At 40.1% G+C, this 10000-nt stretch overlaps 1 protein-coding gene across 4 annotated transcripts in view; it reads left to right on the top strand.

Moving 5' to 3' along the window:
* Window positions 1-10000, top strand: part of LOC115220440 (synaptogenesis protein syg-2) — a 675863-nt gene that overhangs the window by 420202 nt on the left and 245661 nt on the right. For all 4 annotated transcript variants that reach the window (XR_003882533.2, XR_003882534.2, XM_029790569.2 and 1 more), the window contains exons 3-4: window positions 5101-5367; window positions 7847-8146. Coding sequence is in view for 2 of the 4 variants with exons in the window: in XM_029790569.2 (XP_029646429.2) it covers window positions 5101-5367; window positions 7847-8146 (567 nt within the window). In the remaining 2 variants the exon portion in view is untranslated. The remainder of the gene's footprint in view (window positions 1-5100; window positions 5368-7846; window positions 8147-10000) is intronic.

Here is a 10000-nt window from a genome sequence, read left to right as displayed (position 1 = left end):
CAAGTGGCTTTACTCTTTCCCCTATTCTAGAAATTACTAGTACTTTACACATGGAAATATAATATCAGAACTGTTTTAAATAAATAAATAGGCATAATATGACGTCTAACAGCTGATGAATACTATCCCTGGATTCCCTCCATTTTCTTCTTGCCATATATATAAATATATATATATATATATATTTATTTATACATAAAGCCACACACATACTTGGACTTCTTTTTCCTTCTCTGAATCTTTCCTCTCTCCGCTTTCTGACAAAGAGCCATGCCCAAAACTTTATACACCCAGTCTTTTTTCCATCTTATACTGAGCATCAAACTCATACATTCCATGTGTATGTCCTTTTGACTTTAGTTGTTGTTTTGTTATTTGTTATTTTGAATTTTGAATTTTCGATTTGCCTGGCAGAGTTTCTACAGCTGGATGCCCTTCCTAACACCAACCACTCCGAGAGTGTAGTGAGTGCTTTTACGTACCACCGGCACAAGGGCACATATATATATGTGTGTGTGTGTGTGTGTGTGTGTCTGTGTCTGTGTGTGTATGTGTATGTATATATATATATATATATATCATCATCATCATCATCATCATCATCGTTTAGCGTCCGTTTTCCATGCTAGCATGGGTTGGACGGTTCTACTGGGGTCTGTGAAGCCAGAAGGCTTCATCAGGCCCAGTCAAATCTGGCAGTGTTTCTACGGCTGGATGCCCTTCCTAACGCCAACCACTCCGTGAGTGTAGTGGGTGCTTTTTACGTGCCACCCGCACTGGTGCCAGACAGAGCTGGCAAACGGCCACGAACGGATGGTGCTTTTTATGTGCCACCGGCACGAGGGCCAGGCGAGGCTGGCAACGGACACAAAACGGGGCGGTGCTGGCAACGGTCGCGAAACGGAAAGTTCTCTTACATGCCACCGGCACTGGTAACACATCTGCAATTTCCATTGATCGATTTCCATTGATCGATTTCGATTCTGATCGTCACTTGCCTCAACGGGTCTTCACAAGCAGAGTTTTGACATGCCACTGGCACTGGTAGCACATCCGCAATTTCCATTGATCAATTTCGATTCTGATCCTCACTTACCTCATCACGTCTTCACAAGTAGAGTTTTGTGTCCCAAGAAGGGAAGGTATGCATACGTAGGCTGGCTCCATCCCATGTAGAAGGCCACGGGTTATGGACTCACTTGTCCTGCCGGTCTTCTCGCGCACAGCACACTTCCAGAGGTCTCGGTCTCTAGTCATTTCCTCAGTGAGACCTAAAGTTCGAAGGTCGTGCTTCACCACCTCGTCCCAGGTTTTCCTGGGTCTGCCTCTTCCACAGGTTCCCTCAACCGCTAGGGTGTGGCACTTTTTCACACAACTATCTTCATCCATTCTCACCACATGACCATACCAGCGCAAACGTCTCTCTTGCACACCACAACTGATGCTTCTTAGGTCCAGCTTTTCTCTCAAGGTACTTACACTCTGCCGAGTGTGAGTACCGGCATTACACATCCATCGGAGCATACTGGCTTCATTTCTAGCGAGCTTACGCATATCCTCAGCAGTCACGGCCCATGTTTCACTGCCATGTAGCATGGCTGTTCGTACACACGCATCATACAGTCTGCCTTTCACTCTGTGCGAGAGGCCTTTTGTCACCAGCAGAGGTAAGAGCTCTCTGAACTTTGCCCAAGCTATTCTTACTCTAGCAGTTACACTTTCAGCACACCCGCCCCCGCTGCTGACTTGGTCACCTAGGTAACGGAAACTATCAACTATTTCTAGTTTTTCTCCCTGGAAAGTGACGGAAGTTGGTCTCAGAGCATTTTCAGTGTTTATTGTTCCTGAGCATCTGCCACATACAAAAACCATCTTCCTAGTTAGCCTTCCTTTGACATTGCTGCATCTCTTATGTGTCCATAGCTTACACTTGGTGCATCTTATAGAGTTTCTACCTACACCTTTTCTACAGATCGAGCAGGGCCATCTACCTGAAGGTGTTTGTGATTTGTCTACCTTCCTACTGATTACAACTTTGGTTTTAGCTAGATTGACTCTGAGGCCCTTCGATTCTAATCCTTGTTTCCACACCTGAAACTTCTCCTCCAGTTCTGATAGTGACTCAGCAATTAGAGCAAGGTCATCAGCATAGAGGAGCTCCCAAGGGCATCCTGTCTTGAATTCCTCCGTTATTGCCTGGAGGACTATGATAAATAGGAGGGGGCTGAGTACTGAGCCTTGGTGGACTCCTACCTCTACCCGGAATTCTTCACTGTACACATTTCCAACCCTCACCCTACTAGCGGCGTCCCTGTACATGGCCCGCACAGCTCTCACTAACCATTCATCTATCCCTAGTTTCCTCATTGCCCACCAGATAAGGGATCGGGGGACCCTGTCGAAGGCTTTCTCCATGTCAACAAAAGCCAGGTACAGGGGCTTATCTTTGGCTAGGTATTTCTCCTGCAGCTGCCTTACCAGGAATATAGCATCAGTAGTACTTTTCCCTGGCACAAACCCAAACTGCATCTCATCTAAACTAACTCTCTCTCTAATTAGTTGGGCTATGACCCTCTCCGTAACCTTCATCACCTGGTCCAACAGCTTGATACCTCTGTAGTTATTTGTATCTAGGGCATCACCTTTACCTTTGTAGCAGTTGACTATTATACTGCTACACCAGTCATTGGGTATGACCCCTTCGTCAGAGGCTTCAAGTAATATGTCCCTAAATCTCTGTCCATTTGCAGGATCTTTAAGCTTCCAGATCCTTCTTCTCCATATTTGTCGTCTTCTGGTTGTCCTCCTAGTCCTGATCCTAAAGTCACTAACTACCAGTCTATGTTGTGGGGTACATTCTTCACCTGGGAAGGTTTTGGCATTTATAAGCAGCCATCTCTCCCTTTGCCTTGTAAGGATGTAGTCAATTTGGCTGGTATGTTGGCCCGATTGGTAAGTGACTAGGTGGCTGGTAGGTTTCCTGAAGTTAGTGTTGCAAATCATAAGATTATTTGCATCGCAGAACTCCAGCAGCCTGGTTCCCTCCTCGTTGCGGGAGCCATAGCCATAGCCTCCATGTACGCCATGGAAGCCCCCAGCATGTCGTCCAACGTGACCATTGAAGTCACCAGCCACAAAGATAAGGTCTCTGTCATTCGTCAACGAGGTAGTCTGCAGTAGAGTGTCATAGAATCGGTCTTTCTGTCCATCGGGTAGCCCCGACTGAGGAGCATAGGCTGATATAATGGTTGCTAAACTATGATGAAGCACTAATCTAATCTTAAGTATTCTGTCACATACTCTGATTACCTCAATTACTTTATCTACCCATTTCTCAGCGATAAGTATACCCACGCCACCAACCCCGTCAGTGTTCCCAGCCCAGAAAATCTTGTACCTGCGTTCCTTGCCTGTGAGGAACCTAGCTGATCCTCCTCTCCACCTTATTTCTTGCATGCAACATATATCCACACATCTCCGTTCAAGCATCTCGACTATCTCACCAGACCTACCTTTCAGAGTGCCAACGTTGAGGGTGCCAACCCTGAGGGTGTGGGAGGCATGGGCTCTAGAGACCCTGGGATGGTGGACAGTAGCTTCGTGTACCTGAAAAGAAAGCTCGCATTTGGCAGAGTTCATGTGAAGAAATGAAGTAGTAAAGTAGCCTTCAGTACAACCTGCATAACGCTAGCCTTTCATATTTTGCACTGTATGAACATTACCTTACATAGGTCGAGACTAGGGGTAGGGAGGGGTAGGGATGGTGAGAACATTTGCAGTCTTCATGGGAAGCAACCCCGGAATGGCAGAGAATAGGAACTTCCGGCATGCGTGTGGGGGTGGGAGGGCGGGTGCACCGTGTCTGAGTAAAGAGGTTCTGTTAATCGTATGAGCTAGCAAATGGGTTTGTATGAATCGGGAGACAACACTAAACGAAAAATTGAAAAATCAGAGTGGCTATGAACCTGTAGACAAGTCTAAACGAAAAAAAATGTTTGAGCTAGACAGGGTAATGAGGGAATACTGAAAGAATGAGGGACAATACAATGAGATGGAAATTGAAGAATAGAGAAAGAATAAGAATAAGTGCAAGAAAGAAGGTAGTCGTAGCGAGGTTGGACGATTCACTTAACTTTTAGCCATTCATGATCTGTGCGTATTCTTTAGATATTTTGAAGCGAGTGGGGTTAACGATAAATGCGATTGCTCTTTTATATATGGCGATGATGGTTTTGGGAAGGGGGGGGCATGGAGAACCATGGCGATGATGGTTATGGGAAGGGGGGACATAGAGAGAGAGAGATAGGGTTAGTTAGAGAGAGAGGTCAAGGGACACGTGACAATAAGCGGTGTGAGGGAATTTGACTGGGGACGGCATTGTCGATAAATAAACATTAGATAAATAGGTTTGAAAATCAGAAAAATCAGAGGGAATATCATTATTGATAGCTAATATAACACCGTGTCTGAGTAAAGAGGTTCTGTTAATCGTATGAGCTAGCAAATGGGTTTGTATGAATCGGGAGACAACACTAAACGAAAAATTGAAAAATCAGAGTGGCTATGAACCTGTAGACAAGTCTAAACGAAAAAAAATGTTTGAGCTAGACAGGGTAATGAGGGAATACTGAAAGAATGAGGGACAATACAATGAGATGGAAATTGGTGTGTGTGCGTGTGCGTATGGGTATGTGTGTATATATATATATATATATATATATATATATAGAGAGAGAGAGAGAGAGAGAGAGAGGGAGAGTTTGAAGTGATGTATAGATATTGTATATTTAGAATAGTAAGGTAGTCAGAATGTTGGATGATTATATATATTGTTTAATTTATTTACATTTTTAGCGCTTTCTTCCATTATTGGATTTATCAATATATATACATATATATATATATATATATATATATATAACCTTTCTCCATTTTACTTTTGTTGTTTCTCACAGCCTTTCCCATTCCTATGTTCACACTTTCTTTCTGACCTTTCTCTCTCTTTCTCTCTCTCCCTCTTCCTCTTTTAATCTTCTCAGATATTATATTGACTTTTATTTAACCCTCTCCTCTCTTTCCAAATTCTTTTTTTCTCTGCAGCTACACCACCAGGTAAGCCTGTAATAGAAGGCTTCAATCCAGAGATTCCATTGTTAGAAAACGAGCGACTGCTCGTGTCATGCAACTGGTCCGGAGGGTTTCCGTCTGCCCTAGTGCGGCTCTCCTGCGGTGCGACAATCAGCATTGGAGTTTCTGTAACCATGCTCGCGATAGATGTCAAGCGGGATTTGAATGATTTTCAGTGTATTTGTGAAGGGCTTCATCCAGGAATTAGTAAAAACACATCACAGTCAATGACAGTTTATTGTAAGTATTCCTATAATGCATATTTTCTTTACCTTAGTCCACATCATGGAACAGCACATATATATATGAATATATATATGTATATATATGTATATATATGTATATATATATATGTACATCATCATCATCATCACAAAACGGATGCTAAATGATGATGATGATGATGATGATGATGTATATATATATATATATGTATATAATATATATATATATATATATATATTATATATATATATATGTATATATATATATATGTATATATATATATATATATTTGTATATATATATATATACATACATATATATATATATATATACATGCATGGGTATATATGTATGTGTGTGTGGGTTGGGTGTATAAATATGTGTTTATATGTGTGTTTTTATATGTATATATATATATATATAAAATCCAGATTGAGGGTGTGGAACAGGTAAAATGCATGCTACATATGTTTCTCAGCTGGTTGAAGCTTGTGATGTAATATCTATGCAATGAGCTATGCACAATACAGCTAGTCATCAGGCGAAGATTACCTTAAGGAAATGAAGGTTACATTCTCATCCAGGATCTCGAAGGCAACCACACCACAATGGCAAGTGAATTCACCACTATGGTGTGGTTGTCTAGAGTAGAAACAGTAGTCAAGTCTCCCTCAACTCATGCCTTACTATTTTAAAAAAGAAGGGGTTCAGTGGACAATGTAGTCCTCACCATCTAGTCAGGTAATTTTCCCTGACCAATACAACTCTTCTATTACTGATGTTCTGATTGAGTGATACTCATGAATGTATAGCCTGGGTTTTAGTTACATTGGCCCTTTACTAGCTGAAATATTTCATCTGTACATACCATGACTACTGATAATAGCAGAAGTTCACTAACTGAACTGATAGATCTTAGCCATTGACAGCTTGTTATCTGGTCATCCCTTCAGCATCTTGTGATATTCGCTATTGACTCAGTAATTTCACATCCACCCTGCTGCATCCCATGATTTCAACATTCCCTGGCTCGGATGGTTACATGTTATTTAACCTACCATCGGGACCCTGACAGGTTCTACTACTCAGGATTACAAGAGACCTGGGAACAATAGTAACTAAGAGATGGTTTCATGCACCTCAAAACCTTGGACCTTGAATCAGGGCCCTAATATAGGATGCAGCTTAATATCAAACCCAGGACTAATGTAGTCCTAGATCCACCTTATAAGATGAGATGGCCATGACTGGACTGTTTTTGATCATAGTTTGCTCAATGAGCATTGACCCATCAGACTAACCAAAGACCACAACAATGTAGCTACAGTTTTAGACTAAATGAATTAATACAACACTATACAGTTTAAATATAAGAATTACAGATTAACAGTAATGATGATTTTGTATTCTTCTTCCTACCTAATTTGGTATGAGAACGAGAAAGTCACTGTTAAGTGCCTAGAAATCATTGTGTTATATTCACATCATTTGCCTTGTTAATATCATTGAGAAAGGCAAAGAAGCATAAAAAAATCTTGCTTTTTATTCTTCTTCTTTAATGAAACGAATATAAAACATTTTGGTACTTTTCTGTTAACGAAAGCCAATTTTTTTTATTTACAAAAGGATTAGTGAATAAACTATTACACTCTAGAGACAGGTGTAATAATTGATCAGCAAACTCTCAGAATAACAATTGCTACCTCATAGAGAAAGAAAAAGTGAAGAATCAGGTGATTGTTTCCCTTCTGTGAAAGAAATCTTTGTCCAAAGCATTTAACAGTTTACATTTTTGTCTTCCAATTATGTGCACATTACCAGTAAACTTTTCTGCTGGTGCTTTTCTCTATGGGATTGTAATGACTATTCCAAAAGTTTACCGTTCAACTGTTACACCTGTCTCATTAGTGTAATAGTTTATTTACTAATTCTTTAATTAACGAAAATAATTTGGTTGTTGATAATAGGTATTGTGGTTTGACAAACCAAACCACAATTATATGCCAATGAGGGAGCCTCTATGTAGTCATTCGACTTGCAAGAAATAGCAGCTGAATTTCTTCTGAAATTATACTGAACTGTCTTAAGAAAAAGACAACAGAAAACAGACATTCCTTTATGCTATTATATGTCTAAAACAGTGGTTTTCAACCAGGGTTCCGCAAGAAGTTACAAAGCTGCTAAAGTCGGCAGTAATTTTTAAGTCTCCTGTGCAGATATGTGTGCATAAGACTATTAAATTATTGCACAGGGGTTCCTCGAGCCAGAAGAATGTTTCCTTGGGGTTCCGCTGCAGCAAAAAGTTTGAAAAGCACTGGTCTAAAATATAATAAAACACAATGATATTGATCATGACTAACATGTTTTTAGTCATAGATCTGCTCAATCAGGTTTGGCCTGGGGTTAAAGAAACAACACCTTCACCCCCAACAATAACAACAACAACAACAGTACAATATGCAATTTTGTATTTGTTTTGCTTACTTTTTCACAGATCCCCCAGCAACACCCAAAGTGTTTCCCTCAACAGTATTTCCTTGGTTTGAGAACCAAACCGAACAGATAATTTGCCGATCTGATCCCGAAGGCAATCCCCCACCAACAACATATGAATGGTTTCCAACCGAAGGAAGCAGCATGCAGGATACAAATAGTGATGCAGATGGTCATTTGACATTCCACCAAGTCAACAGGAAACACAACTTACAAGAGTTCTATTGTGTAGCAACAAACCAATTCACACAAATGACCGAGAAGTTAGTCAAATCAAAAGAGATCACCGTCCACGTTACTTGTAAGTTGTCTCCCTTTATAATTCTTCTGTTCTTTCATCTTTTACTTAATGTTTATCGTTTTTATCTTATACTTGTTTCAGTCATTACACTGTGGCCATACTGGGGCACCACTTTCAGGAACTTTGACTCAAATAAATCGACCCCCCGGTACTTATTTTTTCGTTTAGGCTTGGTATTTACTCAGTTTGTCTCTTTTGCCAACCTGTGAAATTAAAGGGACGTAAACACACCAACACTGGTTGTCAAGTGGTAGCGAGGGACAAACACACACACACACATACACATGCACATGATGGGCTTCTTACACAGTTTCCATCTACCAAATCCACTCACATGGCTTTGGTCAGCTCAAAGCTATAATAGAAGGCACTTTGACCAAGGTGCCACACAGTGGGACTGAACCTGAAACCATGTGGCTGGGAAGCAAACTTCTTACCACACTGCCACAACCATGCTTTGCTTGTTTCAGCCATTGTTAAACAAACTAACCCCAGTATTTATTTTATTGAAGCCTGATACTTATTCTATCATTCTCTTCTGCTGAACTGCCAAGTAGAGGGATCTAAGCAGTCCAGCAGCACTGGTCGTGGTGGTGGTGGCGGCAGCTGGGGTGGCAGTGGCGGCGGTGGTGGTGGCGGCGGTGGTAGTGGTGGTGGTGGCGGCGGCGGAGGTAGTAGTGGTGGTGGCAGTGGTGGTAGTGGTGGTGGTGGCAGTGGTGGTAGTCATGGTTGGTGAAACACAAAAGATGCACATCTATTTAGATATCATGATTAATTCAGAAATGTTTTTTTTTATATAAAGCTACTCAAAGAAGGCTGCCCTTGGAGTGTATATATCCATTAGCCATCCAACCAGAATGTCCTGGATTTATAGCATACTAGTTTACAGCATGCTATAGTATATCAGGGCTATATGTAACATGTGTCATATCATGATATATAAGAAAATATAATGTACTTTTATTATATTACATGGTGAGTATCATTTCCATATCAGACAACTAGCAGAGGGCAGAACAGGGAGTTTGAGTGTACAAGTGGAGGGGTTTAGACAAAGAAATAAGAGAATAAAAGGGGGAAAATATAGGCTTGAAGCTAAAAGCTATTTATCACAAGAACATAAAACAATGACAGCAAAATAACACTAGCAACAATGACAACAGCAATAACAATAATAATAAATAAAATAACGTATATAAAAGAACCTAGATGCATACGTGTATACAAGAGAAAAGTTTTTGAACTCTGTTCAACTGGAACAAAACTAGTCGTGTCTATTGGAATTATTGTAACCAAATAACAGCAAATCATAAAACCAAGTAAAAACAAGGAATTTGTAAAAGGATATAATTATATTATTCTGCTAGTTATGGTATAAAATCAATTGTGTAATTCGATTTGGCTCTCTACTATGAAATATTTAATTTCATGAATTTAACATATTTTGTATTGGAAAGCAAATTATAAATGCTAAGAACTAAAAGCTTGTCATTCATGTATTCCTGTCAGAGGCCAAATATTCTGTTGTGACGCTTTATATTCCGTAATGATTTCTTTTGAATTAACACAAATATATTTTGCATTTGGTTTGGTTTTTATTTTGTCTTTTGAACGGAATGGATATGCTGTATATATTGTTAATATATAAACTACTGTGTGAATAGCCCAATGTCCTCTCCTTCTCAATTCTCATTTAACCCTTTCATATTTGGATTTACTCTGTCAAATATAATTCTTATTCATTCGCATCGTTTGGAATTAATCCAAAATTATTCTCATAGCTTTGAGATTTTGATGATGTGATTGTATATCTCTGGAATGACATTGTAGAGTAGGTGTGAGAAGCCAGATCTG

This window comes from Octopus sinensis, linkage group LG16, assembly GCF_006345805.1.
Source record: "Octopus sinensis linkage group LG16, ASM634580v1, whole genome shotgun sequence".
NCBI lineage: Eukaryota > Metazoa > Mollusca > Cephalopoda > Octopoda > Octopodidae > Octopus > Octopus sinensis.
This window is presented reverse-complemented; position numbering and strand designations above follow the sequence as displayed.